This window comes from Felis catus, chromosome F2 (assembly GCF_018350175.1).
Source record: "Felis catus isolate Fca126 chromosome F2, F.catus_Fca126_mat1.0, whole genome shotgun sequence".
Lineage (NCBI taxonomy): Eukaryota > Metazoa > Chordata > Mammalia > Carnivora > Felidae > Felis > Felis catus.
The window spans coordinates 4550134-4572382 of NC_058385.1; the positions used below are offsets into that span (position 1 = coordinate 4550134).

Here is a 22249-nt window from a genome sequence, read left to right on the forward strand (position 1 = left end):
AATATAGACTCTACATCAGATATTATTATTGACTCAAAATTAAATTTCTTAGGTATAAGATATTGCAGTTATGTAAGAAAATGTCCTTGTTCTTAGGAGACGCATAAAAAATTATGGAAGATGAAGTATCATATCTGCAACTTATTTGGAAGCGTTTCAGTCAGTTAGAACAAATACATAAATACATGAATACGTACATACACACATAGATGTGTGCATATAAAAAGAGAGAGAGGGGGGCGCATGGGTGGCTCAGTCGGTTGAGCGTCCGACTTCGGCTCAGGTCACGATCTCGCGGTCCGTGAGTTCGAGCCCCGCGTCAGGCTGTGGGCTGATGGCTCAGAGCCTGGAGCCTGCTTCCGATTCTGTGTCTCCCTCTCTCTCTGCCCCTCCCCCGTTCATGCTCTGTCTCTCTCTGTCTCAAAAATAAATAAATGTTAAAAAAAATTTTTTTTAAAAGAGAGAGAGAAATGCAAATGTAGCAAAATGTTAACAACTGGAAAATTTATGTAAAAGGTACACAGGTAATCATTGTATTATTTTTTCGAGTTTGGGGCAGATTTGAAAATTTTCAAATTAAAAAGTTGGGGGATATGTTAATAAAAACTTAGAAAGGTGAAGTAACTCACCAAATTTCATAAGACTATTTGGAGGACCAGAAACAATACCCACTTCCGACATTCTCCCCAGCTTTCTCTTTACTCTGCCATTTGAGGAAGGCTTTCTCCCAGAAGAATGCAAGCAAACCAGAGGGGATCAGCACTGGACTGAGATCATGTGTTTCAGTCGTGTTATTTAAATAATAGCATGCATTTATTTTATCTCTGTGGTATAGCATAACGTTTGTCCATGGTGTTTATCAATTACTGTTGTTCCTCTGGGTCTCAATTATCTTTCTTATAAGAATAATTGAGTTGTCCACTTGAGTAATCCATTTGAGTTATCCATAATTTAATTTGGGCCTGCTTCCCAAATGTGTTATTCTTACCAGTTTCATCCGGAAACTAGAAAGCTCAAACAGGCCGGTGAGTCACAGAGTCCTGACACACTGCTCTGCAGACAGTAAAATCCAGGGTCTTTGGATAACAGATTCCTGGTCTTACCCTCTAGCCCTTAGGGCCCAGCAATATATAATGTTTCCAGATTCCTTTTTCAATAACCTATTACCAAGCTCTGTATTTAGTAACAACAACAACAACAACAACGCCAGCTCTTTTCCAGAAAACTCTTTTACAATTATAGGAGCAGTGGCTGGAATTTGTTTTAAACATCAAGGAAACAGAGAATCTCCCATTGCAATTAGTGCAAAGGTGACCCAAGGAAACAAAATCACCAGATGCTTGATTTCACTTTGTATTGTATATTGGTGTAAAAAGCCACGCGGTCAAAATTGTTAATCCTCTTTCATGAAAATTTAAACTTTATTTTTAAAGCTTTTTTTTTTCCTTATTTTCCTTTGTCCTTATAACAAATTGGTAACATTGTGGCTATATTACTGTCATTACCTCTCAAAGACGGGAATGAGCTGTCTCTTGCAAGAGGCCATTCAACTGCCTCCTACTGGACTCTGGTGGTCTCCTTGTGATTCTAGCCATATAATTCTTTTTCGTAGTTAAGTTTTTAATATTAAGTCCAGTATAGTTAACATGCAGTGTTATATTAGTTTCAGGTGTACAATATAGTAATCCAACAATTCTATACATCATTACTCAGTGCTCATCATGACACATGTACCTTAATCCATTTCGTGTATTTTGACCCATCTCCCCACCCACCTCCCCTCTGACATGCTTTATGTTAAATGAGTTCCGCAGTTAACACTTTTTTTTCCAACATTTTTTACTTGAAGCATATTTCAGAATATATGTTTCTAGAAGATAGAGAGGGAGGACTTAAGACGGCAGAGGAGTAGGGGGACCCTATGTTTGCCTCACCCCTCAAACACAGCCAGATAAATACCAAACCATTTTGGACACCCAAGAAATGTGAGTAGTGAGAGAACAAACCGGGAGGGAGAGAAATGGCCACACTGTGGAAGGCAGAAGGTGTGGAGAGTTGATTTGGGGGAGGGAACCATGATCAAGGAGAGAGGAGTGAGAGAGAAAGAGAGTAAGAAAGAGAGAAAGCAGCATGCAGGGGACAGCACAAGAAAAACCCTTCCTCAAAACCACTGACTGGGAAACGGAGAGGGGCTGACTTCCACAACTTTTTATAAACAGCAGAGCTGAAAGTCTGAAGTTTTAATGTTTATTTATTTTTGAGACAGAGAGAGACAGAGCATGAATGGGGGAGGGTCAGAGAGAGAGGGAGACACAGAATCCGAAGCGGGCTCTAGGCTCTGAGCTGTCGGCACAGAGCCCAATGTGAGGCTCAAACTCACAGACCGGGAAATCATGACCTGAGCCGAAGTCGGAAGCTCAACCAACTAAGCCACCCAGATACCCCTGAAAGTCTGAAGTTTTAGAAGTCCACCCCATCTCCAGGGTCATGCCTGGCAGGCTTAGCAGTCCTGTGGGAAAGGAGGGCAGAGGCTTGATAGTGAAGCGCATGGTCTGAGGATCCCCTGGGTCGCAAGGGGACGACAAACAGTTCCCCTTCTTGGAGTGCACTGGGGAGACGTGGCATAGCCTCTCCAGGGACAAAAGAGCCGGTGGCCACCCACATGCTGCCCTGTTCAGTAGCATAGGATCAGAGACGCCTGCTGCATGCAACAAACCTTGGTCCCAGCTTTGTCTATGCTTTACCATAAACTCTAAACTGCTGTATAGTCACATGAGTGCTTCTATGGGACAAACTAGCACCAGCCACAGCAGAGCAAGACCCTCCCCAAAGGATGAATGCAGGTCTGCAATGTACCAGGTCCCTAAACTTTGGACTTTTGAAACACAACAATGTGCCTGCCTGGAAGGCAGATAGCTGGGACACAAACAGGGTGAAAGCAGGGATCTGACAAAAGCCAGGGACACGCTCTTCTGTAAGGGATTCCTAAACGGTGGTGGGTGAGCACTCTCCTCTCCAGCGATGAGAGAGCAGGGTGGCGCCACCAGCACCAACCAACTTCAGTGAGCAACACAGCACCCCCAGGGGAATATGGAGCCACTTACACCAAACCCCACCCCCCTGTGTCCTGTAGATGTGTCTTTCCTAAACAAGTTCCCCTGAGAACCAGTGCAGCAGGCCCCTCCCCCCAGAAGACCAGCACAAACCCTCCCATGCACCAAGTCTAGTGATCACAGATTGCTGCAGAGCTTCAGCTTTATGGGAAATAGGATCTAGCCTCTTTTAACAATCAGACCAAAACACACCTACTTAAAGCTTGAAAAACAGTGGAAAAGGTCTAAATTCTTCCCTCTGCAGGCAAGGGGAAACCCTGCAGAGGACTGACCCGAGGGAAGGAGCAGCCAAAACACAACAGCAGAGTGCACACTCTCATAGACTTCCTGAAGCACCAGGTCCAAGATAGTATAAAACCTCTTCTTAATACAGCCATCACTCTAAGGAGCAGCAATGTAACAGACTTTCCTAACACACACACACACACACACACACACACACACACACACACAGTGACCTAGACAAAATGACAAGATGGAGAAATTCACTCAAAAAGAAAGAACAGGAAGAAGTCATGGCCAGGTATTTAATCAAAACAGACAGAAGTAAGATATGTGAATTAGAATTTAAAACAATCATAAGGATAGTATCTGGGCTTGAGAAAAGCATAGAAAACACTAAAGAATCCCTTACTGCAGAGATCAAAGACCTAAAAACTAGTCAAGCCAAAACAAAAAATGCTATAACCGAGATGCAAAACTGACTGGATGCAATGATAACAAGGATGGGCAAAGTAGAGGAATGAATCAGTGATATAAAAGACAAAATTATGGAAAATAATGAGGCTGAAAAGAAAAGGGAAATTAAAGTATTGGATCATGAATTTAGACTTAAGGAATCCAGCAACTTCTTAAAACATGATAAGATTTCTTATCATAGGAGTCTGAGAAGAGGAAGAGAGAGAAAGGGAGGCAGAAGGATTATTTTATTATATTATACCTGAAAACTTCCTTACTCTGGGGAACAGAACAAATATCGAATCCACAGAGATCTCCCATCAAACTCAGCAAAAGCTAGCCGACACCGAGAAATATAGTCAAATTCACAAGATACATAGACAAGGAAAGAATCCTCAAACCAGCAAGGGAAAAAAGTCCTTAACCTACAAGGGAAGATAAATCAGGTTCACAGCAGATATGTCCACAGAAAGTTGGCAGCCCAGAAGGGAATGGCATAATATATTCAACAGCAGCTACTATCACCCTCAATGAGGAAAAACTGAGAGCTTTTCCTCTATGGTCAAGAACAAGACAGGGATGGCCACTCTCACCATTGTTATTTAACATAGTACTGGAAGTCTTAGCCTCAGCAAGCAGACAACAACAACATCAACAAAAATAAAAGGCATCCAAATCAGCAAGAATGAAGTCAAACTTGCATTATTTGCAGATAACATGATACTCTATGTAGAAAACATGAAAAACTCCACCAAAAAAAATTGCTAGAACTAATACATGAATCCAGCAAAGTCACAGGATTTAAAATCAATGTACAGAAATCTGTTGCATCTTTATACACCAATAATGAAACCGCACAAAAAGAAATCAAGGAATCAACACCACTTACAACTGCACCAAAACAGTAAGATAATTGAGAACAAACCTAACCAAAGAGGCAAAAGATCTGTACTCTGAAAACTATAAGTCACTGGTGAAAAACTGAAGAAGACACAAAGAAATGGAAAAACAATCCAAACTCATGCACTGGAAGAACAAATATTGTTAAAATGTGTATGCTACCCAAAGCAGTCTGTACATTTAATGCAATTCCTATCAAAATACCACCAGCATTTTTAAAAGAGCTAGAACAAACAATCCTAAAATTTGAATGGAACCCCAAAGACCCCAAATAGCCAAAGGTCACTAATTTTTTCCTCTGCTTTTTCCACCCTGCTATTTATTGCATCTTCATTGTTCCAAATCTCATTTATTGCATTCTTCGTCTTTGAATGATTCTTTTTTAATTATTTTACATTTTATCTCTGTGGTAAGGGTCTCCCTGATGTCTTCTATTCTTTTCTCAAGCCCAGGGAGTATCCTTATGACTGTTGCTTTAAATTCTCTACTAGGCATGTGACTTATATTTGTTTCACTTAGACCTCTGGCCTTGGACTTTCCTGTTCTTTAATTTGGGATAAATTCCTCCGTCTTGGCATTTTGTCTAAGTCTCTGCATTCTTCTGTGTGTCAGAAAAGCCAGTTATGTCTCATGCTCCTGAAAGTAGTACCCTTATGAAGAAGAGGGCATATAGTGCCCAGGGCCTGATGCTTCAGCAAAGGTCCCTTGTGTGGGTTGTGTGTGCTCTGCTGTTGTGTTGCGGCTGTTCTATCCTTCAGGCCAGTCGTCTGCAGTCTCGTTGCCTGCTGTGGCAGCATTTGGTCCATGGCCTGAATGTGGCAAGCTTTAACTAGGTGTGCTCTAGTCTGCTTGTGAAATGAGAACTGACAGCAACTCCACCAGAACTCTCTGATCAGGAGACATGGTGGGAACAGGGGTTTGTGCTGGTCTTCTGGGGGGAGGAGCCTACTGCCCTGGGACTGCGGCAAGCTTGATGGAGAAGGGCAGTCCTTTCAGGGCAGGTAGGGAGTGGTGCTTAGTGTAAGGAAGGCAAGCAGCCAGGATGGTTCAGCAATGCCTCTCACTGGTGGCTCTGTGTTTATGCTGGTGTGCAGGGGGGGAGCTGGTGCTGGCCAGCTCCCCTGGTCCTAGAGAGGTATATCTCCTTGAATGCTTCCTCCCAGGGACACTCACAAGATGAGCAAATAATCTCCCCCACTGTGTGCTCCAGGCAGCTTCAGATTGCTGTTTCAATGCTCTCTGTTTCAATGCTCTCTGTTTCTAGGATGTTTGCCTGCATTCTCTCCAGGAACAGGGCAGCGTGCTTTGGGCTCTATCCCAGCCAAGCCTGCTGTCCTTTAACACGCCAGGCTTTAAGACCTACTGGTTGCAAGAACTCACAAAATTCAGCCCCTCTCATATGCAAACCAATGGCTTTGGGGCTTTGTGCTTTCCCCCAGGTGCTTCTCTCTTTCTGTTCCTTCTTTACAACCACATCTAGCTGTAGAATTCTAACTGTGCTAGCTTACAGGAATGTAGTTTGTTCTATATTTAATTATGCATAACTTTAAGTTTACTAGGACTTGATAGGTTAGTACATTTAATCTGTCCATCTTTTTTTTCCCCAATAGTTTCTGCCTCTTCTTAATACTAGACTCTCATTATACACAATTTTGAAAATACAGAAAAGTAAAAAGAAGATAAGACACTATGTACAATCTCCCCATCAAAATAGTAGTTTACTTATGGCTATCCATTTATGGTGAATATTTTAATGACCTCTTAAGTATTCTTGATATTTTTGTATATAAAAATGAAAGCACTCATATAAACACCACACAAATCAAGAAACTGAACATCTCCAACATCACAGAAACCTCCCTCATGCCTTGCTTGTCAATAAACCTCAGCTTCTAGCAAGATGGAAAGTTTGCATTTCGTTTGACCTGGTTTTGAACTTTTTATAAATGGAGTCATAACATGTGTATTCCCTCTTTTGTGTCTGGCATCCTGCTCCCAACATTTCATTCACAAGATTTATCTGTGTTGTTGCAGGTGGTTGTAACGCATTCTTTTTATTTGCTCTATAGTATTCCATCGTGTGAATTTACTGCAATTTACTTATGGATAATTTGGCTTTTCTCCAGTTTCAGTATTACAAATAATGTTTCTACCAAGTTCTCTTTTTTTAAGTTTATTTATTTTAGGAGAAAGAGAGTGAATGAGCAGTGGAGGGGCAGAGAGAGAATCCCAAGCAGGCTCTGTGCTGTCAGCACAAAGCCCATTGGAAGCCTTGATCTCCGGAATCATGAGATCATGACCTGAGCTGAAATCGAAAGCTGAACACTTAGCCAACTGAGCCACCCGGGTGCCCCTCAACCAAGTTCTTATACATAACTTTTGAAATGTATGTATATTCCTTTCTGTGGATTAGATGCTTAGATGTGCAATTTCTGAGTCATCAGATCTACGGGTATTTAGTTTTAGTGGACACGGCTAAATAGTGTTCTAAAATAACTGAGCCAATTTTCGTCCTGGAAACTTGTAAGAAGTCTACTGGCTCCATTATTATTGATTATTTTGAGTGTTTTCTGTTGTAATGGAGGCGTGAGGAACCCCATCGTGATCTTATGTTGCATTTCTGTGACAGCAAAGAAGGCTGAATATACATTTGCATGAGTTTATTGACCATTTGGAAATTATAATTTGTCAAATGCCTGTTCAAACATGTTATATATATTTTTAGTTAGGGATCTTGCCTTTTATTTATTGATATGTAAGAGTTCTTGATGCAAATCCTTTATGGTATATACATAATTGTAAATATCCAGCCTGTCGCTTCTCTTTTTACTCATAAAAGTGTCTCTAGTAAGCTGAAGTTCTTAATTTTAATGAAATCGAATTTATCAGTCATTTTCTTCACTGTTTTCTTTTTGTATACTCTGAAAATCTTTGTCCAAAGTGTATAAAGATTCTTTTCTATGCTATCTCCTAGAATCCTTGTTACTTTTACCTTTTATATGATCTATGATCCATCTGGAATTCATTATTGTACACATGGCAAAGTAGTGAAATGGGGTTAAAATATTTTTCATCGTGGTTATCCAAATAACTGCACTATTTACTAAAAAATTTTCATTTTCACACTTCAATGCAGTACGTATTTGTGACAGCTCAGGTGACCATCTACATGTGGGTCTGTTTCTGGACTCCTCACTCTGTTTCATTTGTTTCTTTGCCATTGAAACAATCCCACACTTTTATTTCTCTTATTTACAATAAAGCTTGACATCTAGTTTAAATCTTTCTACAATATCTTTCTTTAATACTTGATGAACTATTCGTGTCGAATCAGCTTATAAACTTCCACAAAAGAGCCTGCTGATATTTGACCGGGGTTGCATTGAACCTATAAATCAGGTTGAAAAAAAGTGATATCATACCAATATCAAGTCTTTGAATTCATAATCATGATACTGTAGTCATTTATTTCAGATTTCTTTCATTTCTCCCAGTAATCTGTTGTTTTCTCAGAGAGTTATGGCCTTTGTTACATTTATTTCTACTTATCAAAATGTTTAATGTTATTGCAAAATGTATCGGTTAAAAATTTTCATTTTTGAGATGGTTGTTGCTAGAATATAGAAATACACTTTATTCTTTACATCACCAAAATGACTTATTAATTTTAGTAGCCCATCTGAATATTTTGTATTTCATGTGTACACAAAAATGACACAGGTAAATATTTTACCTGTGGTAAATATATTACCATTTTAATTATTTTTCTAATCCTCATCACTTTTTATTCTTAACTTACCTTATGGTAAAAAAATACTGCCTCCAAAATAATGTTGAATGTCAATTTTACAAATGAGTATTCATGTCTCATTCCACATTTTTGGAGGAAAGTGTTTACTATTTGTTAAGTAGAATGTTTATTACTGATTTTTAGTGGATATACTCTACCAAATTAAGGAAGTTCCCTTCCATCCATAACTTGCTATGAGATTTTTTTTAAATCAGTAAGTTAAGTTTTATGAGACGTTTTCTGCTTTTACTGAAATGATATGACTTATAATAATGTTGATTTTTGTGTGTTAAACCAAACTTGAATTCCTGGAATAGACCTAACTTGGTCATGATCTTTTTCATGCATTGGTAGAATCATTTGCTAACATTGTATTTAATATCTTCATGTTTATATTCTTGAGAGAAATTGACTAAAAATGTTTCTGCATTTTGCTGTGAAGATTATGCTGGCTTTATAAAATAAGTTGAAAAGTACTTTCTGTCTCTATTCTCTGGCGAGGTTTGTGTCACAATTAGTTCAATTAAAAAAAATATTTCAAATAATTCTTTGCTGAAGCTATCTGAGCCTGGGGTTTTCTTTTGAGAAAGGATTCCTGTTTAAAAAATGTTGATTGATTGATTGATTGACTGATAGAGAGCATGAGTGGGGGAGGGGCAGAGAGAGCCAAGAGAGAATCCAAAGCAGGTTCTGCACTGTCAGCACAGAGCCCAACAGGGGTCTCAGACTCATGAACCATGAGATCATGACCTGAGCCAAAATTAAGAGTTGAAATCTTAACCAAGTAAGCCACCTACGTGCCCCTGGGAAAGGATTTTAATGGTTTTGTCTCTTTGTGTGAAATTTAACACTTTTTTAAAAATTTTTTTTTCAACGTTTATTTATTTTTGGGACAGAGAGAGACAGAGCATGAACGGGGGAGGGGCAGAGAGAGAGGGAGACACAGAATCGGAAACAGGCTCCAGGCTCTGAGCCATCAGCCCAGAGCCCGACGCGGGGCTCAAACTCCCGGACCGCGAGATCGTGACCTGGCTGAAGTCGGACGCTCAACCGACTGCGCCACCCAGGTGCCCCTGAAATTTAACACTTTTAATGGGATTCTCCTCTGTATCAGTTTAAGTATTTTAGGACCAATTTATCCCATTAAATCTAACATTTCAAATATAGTGGCATAAAGTTGTTCATACTAATCTCTCCTTGTCTGTCTTAATGACTATAGGATGTGAATGATGATCTCTTTTCCATTCCTGATATTGTTAAGTTGTGCCTCTTCTCTCTTTAGTTGTTTACTCTAACTACCAGCTCTCATATAATTGATTTAAAAGACAAAAAGACTTTGGGCATTTCTAAAGAGCAAGTTTTGGCTTGTGAAAATTATAATTTATATAATGTTTCATTGATCTCTGGGTTTCTTGTTTAACTTATTCTCTTCTATCTTTGGTTTGTTTTCTGTTCTTTTTCTAGCTTCTTGAGATGGATGTTTAACAATTTATTTTTATTTTTTTGCTTTTCTAAAACATGCATTTAAGCCTATGAATTTCCGTCTAAGCTTTCCTATAGCTGTATATTTCAGGTTTTCATGTCTCCTATTTTCATTTTTACTGAGTTCAAAATATTTTTTTTTACTTTTATTTTAACCAAGAGTTATTTAGAAGAGTATTTATTGCTTAATCTCCAAACTATTGGTATTTTCTAGATGAACTGGATTTTTAGTTGAATTTTGCTTAAATTCACTATAATCAAGGCACATATTATATATGATTGTAATGCTTTCAAATATTTTGAAACTTGCTTTACGACACAGAATATGGTCATTTTTATAAATGTTTCATGTGCACCTGAAAAGAATATTTATTTTACAGTTGTGTACAGTGTTTCATATATGTTAGGTAAATTTGGTTAGTTATCTGTTAACAGGTTTTATATACTTATTCATTTTTGTCTTTTAGTGCAGTTTTTAAAAAATCCTACATACACATGGCTATTTCTATTTTTCCGTTTATATCTGTTAATTTTAGCTTTATAAATTTTATAGGTACACACAGTTTTTGTATTATATTTTCCTGTTGAATTGGCCTTTTATCCAGGATGAAATCTACTCTGTTAGATATTAGTATAATAAAAACTGCTTTCTTTGGTAGGCTTCAACTTCTGACCTTTATGTGCCCTTATATTTGTTTCTTTGGAACAAAATATAGTTGAGTTTACTTCCTTTTTTAATCCAGCCTGACAAAAAATTTAGTCAAAAATTTAATTAAAAAATTTAATCCATTTATGTTATATGCAATCACTGATGTATTTGTGTTTAAATACACCATCTTTCAATTTCTTTTAAGTTCGTTTATTTATTTTGAGAGTCAGCGAGAGTGTGAGAGGAAGAAGGGCAGAAAGAGAGAGAAAGAGACAGAATCCCAAGCAGGCTCCATGCTATCAGCACAGAGCCCAATGCAGGGCTCGATATCATGAACCATGATATCATGACCTAAGCCAAAAGGCAAGAGCCAGATGCTTAACTGACTGAGCCACCCAGGTGCCCCATTTCTCTCTTTCTCATGTCTGCTCTTTGTTCCTTTTGCCTTTCTTGCCTTCTTTGGCTTAATCAAATACTTTTTATTATTTGAATTGTCTTATTAACAATTGTCTAATTGTCTAATTAACAATTAATTGTCTAATTAACAATTAATCTCTTATTAACTTAAGTATACATTCCTTATTATTCTTGTAGTGGTTGCCCCAGAAATTACAACAGATATACTGACGTAATTTTTTTTTAATTTTTTTTTTTACGTTTTTATTTGTTTTTGAGACAGAGAGAGACAGAGCATGAACGGGGGAGGGGCAGAGAGAGAGGGAGACACAGAATCCGAAGCAGGCTTCAGGCTCTGAGCAGTCAGCCCAGAGACTGATGCGGGGCTCGAACTCACGGACCATGAGATCATGACCTGAGCCGAAGTCAGAGGCTTAACCGACAGAGCCACCCAGGCGCCCCTATACTGACCTAATTAAAGCCTACCTTTAATTGATAATTTTAGCACTTTCTTAACAAAGAAAACATCTGAAAGCACTTTAATTGCATTTAACCTCCTCCTACATCTTGTGCTGTTGTCATCATGCCTTTTCATTCTACATATGTTAAATGCACATTACTATGAGAAATAAACAATAATTTAAAGTTAGTCAAAGGTTTTACCCTTTATGTGCTCTTCATTGCTTCCTACACTTGCATTTCCGATTTAGATCCTTCTCTTTTTGCTTGAGGGGAAAAACAATTTGCAGGCCTACTGACTGGAAATTATCTCAGCTTTTACGTGTCTGCAAATGTCTTTTTTTTTTTTTACCTTCATTGTTAAAGGCCAATTTCCCTGTGAATATAATTCAAGTCTTTCCTTTTTTTTTTCAGCAAAATGCCTTTCCATTGTTTTTAACTTTCACCATTTCCATGGTTATTTCTTGGAAGATAATATACATTTACCTAGAAATATTTTTTAAATGACCCCTTTGTTTCTGGTTTTCAGCATATACTACAATGTGACTGAGTGTAGTTCTCTGTGTATTCAGCCTACATGTATCATAAGGCTTCTTGAATCTGTGGGTTGGTATCTTTTGTTCCAGGGGAACACTGGTGTTTAAAATCTCTTCAAATACTGCCTCTGTCCTATTTTCTTTATCATCTCTGTCTGTGACTCCAATTACATGTAGATATTTTTGTCATGTCCCGGTCTTTTACTCTCTTTCTTGTGTTTTCCATCTTTTTTTTTTCCCCCAAGGTGCTTCTATCTGGGTAATTTTTAATGGCCTGTCTTTCAGGACGCTGATTCTCCCTTCTGCCATATTCTCATCTATGACTAAAGCAAGCTACTCAACCCCCAAATGCAATGATCTGTTTAGTTCTAAGAAAACAGAATAATTTCCTCCTTTGGGTGAAAATTTCTTTCATTTAATATACTCCTTTAAATATGTCAATCCTAGTTATTTTAAGCTCTGTTTTATAACTTCAAAATCTTAAACAAACGTAGCATTTTTAGCTATCTGCTTTTTCTTTGGGTTTTCCTGGCATGCCTGGACACCTTTCACTGACTGCCAGACGTGATGTGTGAAAAATGGTAGAGGGTTTGGATCATTTTATACTTTTCCAGAGAAGGAGCGATTTGTTTTTAGGAGGCAGCAGAATACAGATGACCTTCACCAAGTCTAGGATGGTCCAGTGCTTCTAGGGCATAGCTCTTCAGGGGCACAAAATTAAAACCAGGGGTATTTATCAGGTGCTTTTTTCTGTGATGGGCCCTAAAGTCTTACTTTTATTTCTCGGGTATCTTGAAATGGCCCAAATCTCTGATCAGCTTTGATTAGTCTCAGGAGTTGCTTTCTCCTTGGCCTCTTGGTAACCTCTCCCCTATACGTTTGTCTTCTAAGTCAGCAAGTGCCTCCATTGAAATGGCTGGCAAAATGTTCACCTCACTACTGGGCAGCTGCCTTCTCTCAGGCGTCCCGGCCCTCTAGTGCTGGTTGTCACAGTGGTCTTCAATTGCAGCCTTTCTCTTCCCAGTCCGGTGAGACCCCCATGAAATCTAGGCTACTGCCTGTCTCCTCTTCATCCCCAGGCCATGCATCTTGAATTGGCAAATGACCAGACAAGGAAAAGTTGCACCGAAGGTTTGAGTCAGCTCAGCCAGCCTCCTATCTTTCCCAGATGTTAGCTTCTCGAGTCCTGGCTGCCTTGGTTGTCTCTCAGACTTTCAAAGAGTTCCTTTTTTGCATTTTATTCGTATCTTTGAGATTTTTTTTTTAATCTGGATCATTCATATGATACTAGCTAGACTGGCATAAACCCATATGTTGTTATTTTTTCATCATAAAAAAAGCAAGTTACAATGTAAACAAGCTACAGAGAGATCCAACCAAAGTCTTATTAGTAATAATTGATGGAAAGCCAAATCTTGTCCACAGGTTTCTATTATCCCAGAAATGAATGCCTTGTTTTAAATTCTCCTGCATACCTCCAACTAGAAAACTATGCTGATACTTACTGCAGGAAATTTTGTTCCCTTGCTACATCACAGAATAGCCATAAAAACAAATCAAATATCTTATTTTTTTTTCAACGTTTATTTATTTTTGGGACAGGGAGAGACAGAGCATGAACGGGAGAGGGGCAGAGAGAGAGGGAGACACAGAATCGGAAACAGGCTCCAGGCTCTGAGCCATCAGCCCAGAGCCTGACGCAGGGCTCGAACTCAAGGACCGCGAGATTGTGACCTGGCTGAAGTCGGACGCTTAACCGACTGCGCCACCCAGGCGCCCCTCAAATATCTTAACTAAAGTTATGGCTACTTACAGAGTAAAACCCTTGGCAAACCATTAAACATCAATCCTTCAAAGTCTTGAGAGGGAAAAAACAACAACATTATTACACCAGATTTTTAAATAAAAGTAAATAAATGAAATAGTGACTGCTGATTCATCAACACGGTAAAAAGCTCTCGTAAAATGAAGCATAGTGAAGATTTCACATTACATAAAACATAAAATCAGACTTCATAATTATATCTTATTGAGAAATATTTTAAACATTGAGGTTTTCTTACAAAATTTGGTAGTTTGGTTGCTTAAAAAAACACACACACACAACAAGGAACTCAGTAATTACACCAGCTCAAAGGTTTACTTTTCCCTCACTTTCATGAACATACTTGTAAGTCTAACTCTGTTGGGTCCTCAGAACTCGTTGAGCAATTGGGTCTTTATCACACTGGCCCCGCACAAGTTCTCTCCAATCCCAGAGTCTTTCAGTGCCCCATTTCTGACCTCACTTCTTTCTCTCTTGCACAACTTACTATTTAAGTAACCCATCATCTGTCATTTCAGCCTTCCTGAAAGCTATCATGTATAAGAAACCATTGGCTAACCAGCAGTTAATCAATCAAAGCGTGTGTGAATCCTGACTCTGCCCCTTTCTAGATGTGTGAATGTGGGTAAATGACATCACACTTATAAGCCTCAGTGTCCTCATCTGTAAAACAGAAATAACATCCACCATACAGGGCTGCAGCAGGGAATGGAACTAATGTACACAAGGCAAAGTATTCAATGTAATTAACACCACAAGTGATCGCTGTTCCAGTTTTGTTGTTAATAAAAGTATTTAGACACAAATTAATAAGTATGGCTTCTACCAAATGAAGAGGTGGACTGTTCATTAATAATTACAGTATTGTGTACTATAACTCCAAAATGTGGCCCAACAGTGATAGAGATCATTTTGCTACACTCCTCAAAAACCTTTTAAAGTGGCAACTGCGTTGAAAGAAGAGGTTTGATAACATTTGGTAACATTAACAATCTGATAAATTAATAATATCTTTGCTTTTCTATCACCTCCATATCTCAGTAGATAATGGCAGAAGGCTTCAATGAGGATACTCCCCAAGTGTCAGACCCCCTGGAGATATTAGTTAAGATGCAAATCTTTGGGTCCCTCCTGAAAAAGTGTTCAATGAGAATCTTTGAGGGAGAGGGAGTCTTCACATCCACAAGCTCTCTAGGAAACTTTTTTACATATTTTGGTTTGAGAACAACTGCTTTATTGTTAAGTAAGGAATAACCCTTGTAGTCCTTACTTCCTTATGCTCTTACATCACCCCAAACAGAATTATCGTGATAAAGTATGTGTATTCAGGCATCAGTAATTGGAAAGAAGCCAGCTGGGAAAAGCACAAGTATAAAGTCATAATCTCAACCCTAAAGTTAGAAGGACTAGCTTGGCTGTAATACAGCGATAAATCCAGCCAAGCTGAAAACACTGTTAACTTGATTATGAAAATATTACGTCAAGAAGACTAACATACCCATGTAGTTCTAACGACACAAATAGTCTTAACTTCCACTGATTTCACCCTCTGGATTAAGTGCAGCATAAATAAATTTTAAATATAGAGCACTGTTAGTACATGTAAGCCCCCAGCATCACCTCTCCTAACATCTACTCTCTTCTATGATAGCAGTTGTCAATTTTTATTACATACGTTTTTATAGTTGGGTCTTTCTTTACTAACAGTCCATAAGGTCAGACCATCTGCTATACCATAGCAGGGTCCTGTGTATTTTAGTCTGGATCGAAAGCCAGCAAACTGGTAAGCTGGTCACAGATATAAATATCTGTTGAGTGAATAAAATACGGGTAATACACATTGAAATATTTTATTAGAGCTTAGCCATAAAGTTGTAACTTTTCCTCTAAATACATGATTTTTATATATATATTTATTTTGTATATACATATACATATATATATAGTATATATACATATAAATATATACATATATATACATAGTATATATATGTATATGTATATATACATACATGTATTATATATACATATATTATACATTATATATATATATATATATATATATATATATATATATATATATATATATCTTTTTTAAGCATAGGCGAGAGACCAGACCCAGGCCTGGTCCTGGTTTTTTTTTAATGTTTATTTATTTATTTTTGAGAGAGAGAGCACAAGTGAGAAAGGGTCAGAGAGAGAGACAGACAGACAGACACAGAATCTGAAGCAGGCTCCAGGCTCTGAGCTATAAGCACAGAGTCCAACGTGAGGCTTGAGCTCACGAACCTTGAGATCATGACCTGAGCCGAAGTTGGATGCTTGACTGACTGAGCCACCCAGGTGCCCCTAAATACATGATTTTAAAAATATTCAGAGTATTACAAACAAGGAGATGATCCAGTAGCATGTTGGTGAAAGCCAGAAATTTGGAGTCACGAGGTCATAAATTTTAATTCCATGTCTATTGCTTTGGATAGGGGACCCACAGACAAATTGTTTAACTACTCTTTCTCTCAGTTTCTTTGTCCATGAAGCTTTTCTAAACAAACAGAATACAAAGGACAATTAGATGAGTAGGAATATCTCCCAGATTCAGAAGGTAACAAAAACATAAGCAGTGGAAAGAAGCAGAGAATCTCTGATTATAAGAGTGCTAGCGAAACTTAATTCCCACCCATTCTGTTCTTTACTCTCAAAATGACTTTTCATGGCAAATTGCAATCCAACTAGCTCGTAATTTTACAAGCCTCACAGATAAGCGATAAGTACTCACAGAGTGTTCAAATTCTTAAGTTTCTTGAAGACACTCCCAGGAATTTCTCGTATTCTGTTAAACCTCAAGTCTCTGGGAACACAAAAAGGAGGAAAAAGATTATAATATGCACATTCCAGTGGTGTTATTATTTCCAGAAGCTTGAAAATGAATTCTCCCTTTATAACCAAACACGGCACTAAAAGACCAAACCTAAGGCAGAATTAGGTACATTAGGCACCGATCAGTAGGGAAGTCTGTTGTTTCTGGCGACTTATGCATATCAGTGTGTATGCTAGTCCAAAGGTGCCGGGCAAGTGCAGCCAGTTACAACGTTCTTCCCAGTGTTGAAGGCAGTTACCGCATTTCCTTTAGGTCATATTCCTATGACACCAAAACAAATTCTGTATATGGCAACATGCCAATTGAGCATAAGTACTTTGGAAAACATCGACAGATCAGATGTCACTTATCAACTCAACGTAACACCATTACGCGGGTTTAGGCAAAGTTATGAAACAGTTAACTTTTCTTCATAGTCCAGGAGTATGACAGCCTTCTACGGAAGTATTAAACCAAGTCAACAAAACAATTAGTTTAAGAGAGACAACCAACATTCTCATTCATCAGTTAATATATCGCTTTATGCAGCATGTAAATTATCGAGTGCCAAGTACGTGTCGCATACTGTGTTAAGTAACAAGGACACAAAATACGTGGTTCCTACCTGGTTCCAGCTACTGAGCAGGCACAGATGGGCCGAGGATGACAACCCGATAATTACGTTACTTAGTATCTGAAGTATTGGTGGTCTGACAGAGCAACAAACAAAATGCTATGCACAGGAAGCCAACTTAAGGTACTGGTCTGCCTAGACCCACTCCCTGTGATTTTGGGGGAAGTGTCAACCAGGTGCCCTTCAGGAGGGTGTTTAAGGCCAGCCAACTGAAATCACCATCTCCTCGGACACCGTTTCTCCTGTGGGAAGCAGAGGACTCAGAATAAAGCAAGTTGGGGGCATTCAGGAGTGTCACCCGGTGCTGAAGAAAAGAGAGTTATGCTCTTTGGGATCGGAGATTATGAACAAGGAGCACCTAGGGCTATTAGCGCCCAGACCGGCCAGAGACAAATCAGGCCAAAATGTGGGAGAAGAAAACAAAGCTATGCATCCAGCTATTCCCGAGACCAAATTTGCCTCCTTATTTTTTTGGTATCTAGGCAAGAAGCTGTCATTTGGTTAAGTTTATTTGAGCCGGTTTCTATCACTCATGTAGGGAGCACAGTAGAAAGATGAAATAATTTGTTTGGAAGTGTGAGACCCAAGGGAAATCATAGCCGAAAGCTTTTACAGAGTATTAGTGTGTCAGGAAAACAAACAATCAGGAAGGAAGGAAGGAAGGAAGGAAGGAAGGAAGGAAGGAAGGAAGGAAGGAAGGAAGGAAGGATCTACTTCACCTCAATTAATTTCTCAAAATAAAATTCTTCACCACCATAAAAAGTAGTTCTATTTTAGAATACTTGATATAAAAATCTTTATAAAATTACCTCTTAAATCCTATCATTTTATGTTTCTCTTGAGTTGATGTCGGAAGAATATGTACAATTTTTTTTAAATTTACTTTGAAAGAAAGAGAAAGAGAGAGGATGAGTTGGGTAGGGGCAGAGAGAGATGGGGAGAGAATTCCGAGGCGGGGCTCCATCCCATGAACCATGAGATCATGACCTGAGCCAAAATCAAGAGTTGGACACTTAACTGACTGACCCAGGCACCCCTATGTACAATTTTATAGGAGCTGTTTCAGTTAAATCCTGACACCAAGAAAGAAAAAATATGTGTGACATTTTTAAAAACACTTTCAATTAAAATAACTCATTGTGAATACACCTCTTTGTAAGATGGAACACAATGCTTAAATATCATACGTTGTTATTTGATGTGTCTGCTCTATATTTTTAAAAGAAGCTTCATAAATGATGTGAAATACTCACTATAAACACATAAGAGATAAAGTTATATAAATCCAATTACCCTAGACCCATTGGTTTCCCTTCAAAACAGGAACTTTAAATTACAGAAAGGACTGTCCTCTCACACCAAACCATAAATCCTAATAGTACTCCCAAATTGAGCTTCTTTTTTTTTTTTAATTTTTTTTTCAACGTTTATTTATTTTTGGGACAGAGAGAGACAGAGCATGAATGGGGGAGGGGCAGAGAGAGAGGGAGACACAGAATCGGAAACAGGCTCCAGGCTCTGAGCCATCAGCCCAGAGCCTGACGCGGGGCTCGAACTCACGGACTGTGAGATCGTGACCTGGCTGAAGTCGGACGCTTAACCGACTGCGCCACCCAGGCGCCCCCCAAATTGAGCTTCTAACAATACAAGAAAGGAGTAAATATAAAAGGGTAAATCATTTTCCTTTTTTGGGGCTTTGAAAATTTTTACAAATTCATAACAGTACAAATAAGAAAAGAATACTCTTTATTGCCCGTATTTAGAATCAACAGCTGTTTTCACTTGATATCGTTGGCTCTACTCATAATTCCACACATTTTTATTTTGATTACCCAAATCATATGTAAAAATATATTATGGGCAAAGTAAAAGTCTCTTTGAAGCACTATCTTAATTTTAGCTATGTCTCCTTCTTCCCACATGTAACCTCTCTTCTGAGCGTGATGCTCCTTTTCAGACACACACACATATATAGGTATGTGAATAAATATAAGGTAAAATGTATACATATAAAAATATGAAAATAAACATAGGTAAATATAAAATATTTAGTGCTTTTAAATTTACAAAAATGTATCAAATTTTTTATAGTTTTTATTTTTATTATTTTTTAATGTTTATTTTATTGTTGAGACAGAGACAGAGCGTGAGCAGGGGAGGGGCAGAGAGAGAGGGAGACACACAATCTGAAGCAGGTTCCAGGCTCCGAGCGGTCAGCACAGAGCCCGACGCGGGCTCGAACTCACGGATCGCGAGATCGTGACCTGAGCCGAAGTCGGACGCCCAGCCGACTGAACCCCCAGGCGCCTCAAATTTTTATAGTTTTTAAAACTCTCTTTTTCTCCCTCAACTGCATCTTTTCTAGATATTTACACATAAAGACCTAGATATTTATCCCTAACTGTCCTATAATACATCATCATGTCATTTCACAGTTCATTTATGTATTCTCTTACTAACAGCCATTTTGACTGTTTTCAAATTCTCACAATATTTACAAACAATATTTCTTTTTTTTAGGGGTTTTTTTGTGGTTTTTTTTTGGGGGGGGGGGAAGAGGGGGAGGGGCAAAGAGAAAAGGAGAGAGAATCCCAAGCAGGCTCAGGGCTGTCAGTGCAGAGCCCCACGTGGGGCCCAATCTCATCAACCGTGAGATCATGACTTGAACCGAAATCAAGAGTCGGATGTTTAAAGGACTGAGCCACCTAGGCACCCCCTACAAACAGTATTTCAATAAACATTCATACATGTCTCCCTGTGCACGTGAAAAAATGTTTCTCTGGAACATATTTAGAATAGGATTGCTAGATCATAGGGTATACACAATGATACCAATTCCCAATTTATTTTCACTTAGATGCCATAGCAGTAATATAAGTAATTAAAAATAACGATAAAAGATGTTTGAACTAATCACCAAAATGCAAACCTAACTTTTCACTGGCTTGATTTGAAAGTCAAGGTGCTAGATGTGTTGGCTACCAAAATCCCTCCAGTCTTCACTAGCAAACAAAATTAAGGTCTCCTGCCACAAGAATTGTGCGGCGAGGTGTCCACTGTCCCAAGGGTTACTCGGGGAAGCGTGAGATACACCACCCACAGTTCTCACCGCTCAGGCAGCCACAGGAAACCTCTTCCAGAGGAGCAAAGCACACTTAGAGCCCCAAGGATTTTCTCCACATTCACTTGAATTCCCATAAGACATATTCAAATGCACCAAAGTTAACATGTTCACACCTGTCGTTCTTTGCTAGTATATTCTACTACATAAACTTGTATAATTAGGTATGTTATAAACTAAAATTCTAAGCAAAGACTTCCCTTGATAATTTTAATTGCTGCATTTTAAGATTGCTTATGGGGCATTGCACAATGAATTGCTTAAAGTAATATTTACCACATTTTTTAATGAAATTATGCTAGAAGATCATTTGAATTTAAATGATCACCAAATTTGGATTATTCTGCTCTCTGGGAAAATAAATTTATCCAAAAACATAATTCATCTTCCCCTACTGCCTCTATTTTGCTCGACGGGTCACTACAATTTCACCCACACAAAATTTGTCATTTATATAAAACTCCCCTTAGCATAACATGTGGCATATTTTCACCATTTGCATAGAGTAAAAGTTGAATTATTATATATCCTGCACAATTTACCCCTTTATGATATATGTAATATTGATTAAATAATATTCAAAAAATAATCATTACCAATTTTCCTCCCATTTATTGTTCACTGCAATTCAATTTAGAAGCAGTTCTAGGAAATGCACCAGTATGAAAGCTGAGCACATGTGCTTCCTGGCAGTGGTTAAACATGAGTCTGTCTGTCTGTCTCCCTGGCCCACCCCCGGCTCAAGCTGCTAAGGCTGGGAAGAAAGGTTTCATGATTTTTATGGTGAGAGATTTGGAATCCATGTTTCTAACCAAAGAGAGACGGGTTTTAGTTCAAATTCAGTCCAGAAGATTCTTCTTCAAAAAGAGTTTTAAACAATTCTGCATCGTAGACAGCGGGCAGAGAACAAGCATGGACAGACAGCAACGTGAACTAGCCTCAAACAGATTAGCATAGCTCAAGATCCTGCTATTTAGTTCCTCCCGGGAATGAGGGGCACCACGCCCCCGTCAGCACCCATTACACACCCTCCGGGCAGGTTAGATGGAGTTCTACTGTGTCAGTGTGTGGAAAAGTCCAGAGAAAGACCTCACGGAGGGAGAGTGAAGCCAGACCTGGTGCAGATCCCAAGGTTCCCAGTATATTTTATAAATGCCAAACACAGGGCATATTTTCTGTAAACGCTAAACAAGTAGGCCTTTAAACACAAAAAATAAAATTGGAATTGCCCACAGATGGTGGTCTAGTTGAAATCCTAAGATGAATGTGATGCTCTTGGAAAACACCATTAGACTGAATGCATAGGTCATCAGGAGATAAAATCAAAGTCTCAATTTGAGTTCCTTCTTGAAGGTGAGACCCAGGCTACACAGCTCTTCTGGTCCCGCCGTGGTGAGGGCCCTCCTAACAGTTGCCCGGGCTGGAGATGGTCTTCGGCTTTATGACAGCGGATGCCTGAGCGAAGGGGGCCCATTCCTGCCACGAGAGCGAAGAATCCGGCCCTGAGAGAGCAAAACCTCAGAGAGCACCAACTTCACAGGCTGGTTTCTGTCTGAGTGTGCTACTTGTTTTCTCCTAAGTGAGAAATATGCATTCTGGCAGAAAGCCTATCCTCATGAAAAAAAGATCAAGCAGATCTGTACTCGAGTCAAAAGCATTCCTGTTGAAGGCGGGGATGCAACGAAGGCACCGTAAAGTCAAAAGCAGGAAACTGCAGAAACAGTGTAAGCAGGTTCTCGTCTCCGCTGGCTTCCCGGAAGGGCAGGAGGAAGCCAAAGGGCTCCGGACGGCCTGGCCAGCGTCATCTTT

The 22249-nt window shown here is 38.9% G+C and overlaps 1 protein-coding gene across 9 annotated transcripts in view; it reads right to left on the reverse strand.

Annotated features, from left to right (window-relative positions):
- The window catches only part of PXDNL (peroxidasin like), a 454660-nt gene that overhangs the window by 272890 nt on the left and 159521 nt on the right, over nucleotides 1–22249 (reverse strand). For all 9 annotated transcript variants that reach the window (XM_023248448.2, XM_045049994.1, XM_045049993.1 and 6 more), the window contains exon 2: nucleotides 16605–16676. In XM_023248448.2, the coding sequence (XP_023104216.2) occupies nucleotides 16605–16676 (72 nt within the window). The remainder of the gene's footprint in view (nucleotides 1–16604; nucleotides 16677–22249) is intronic.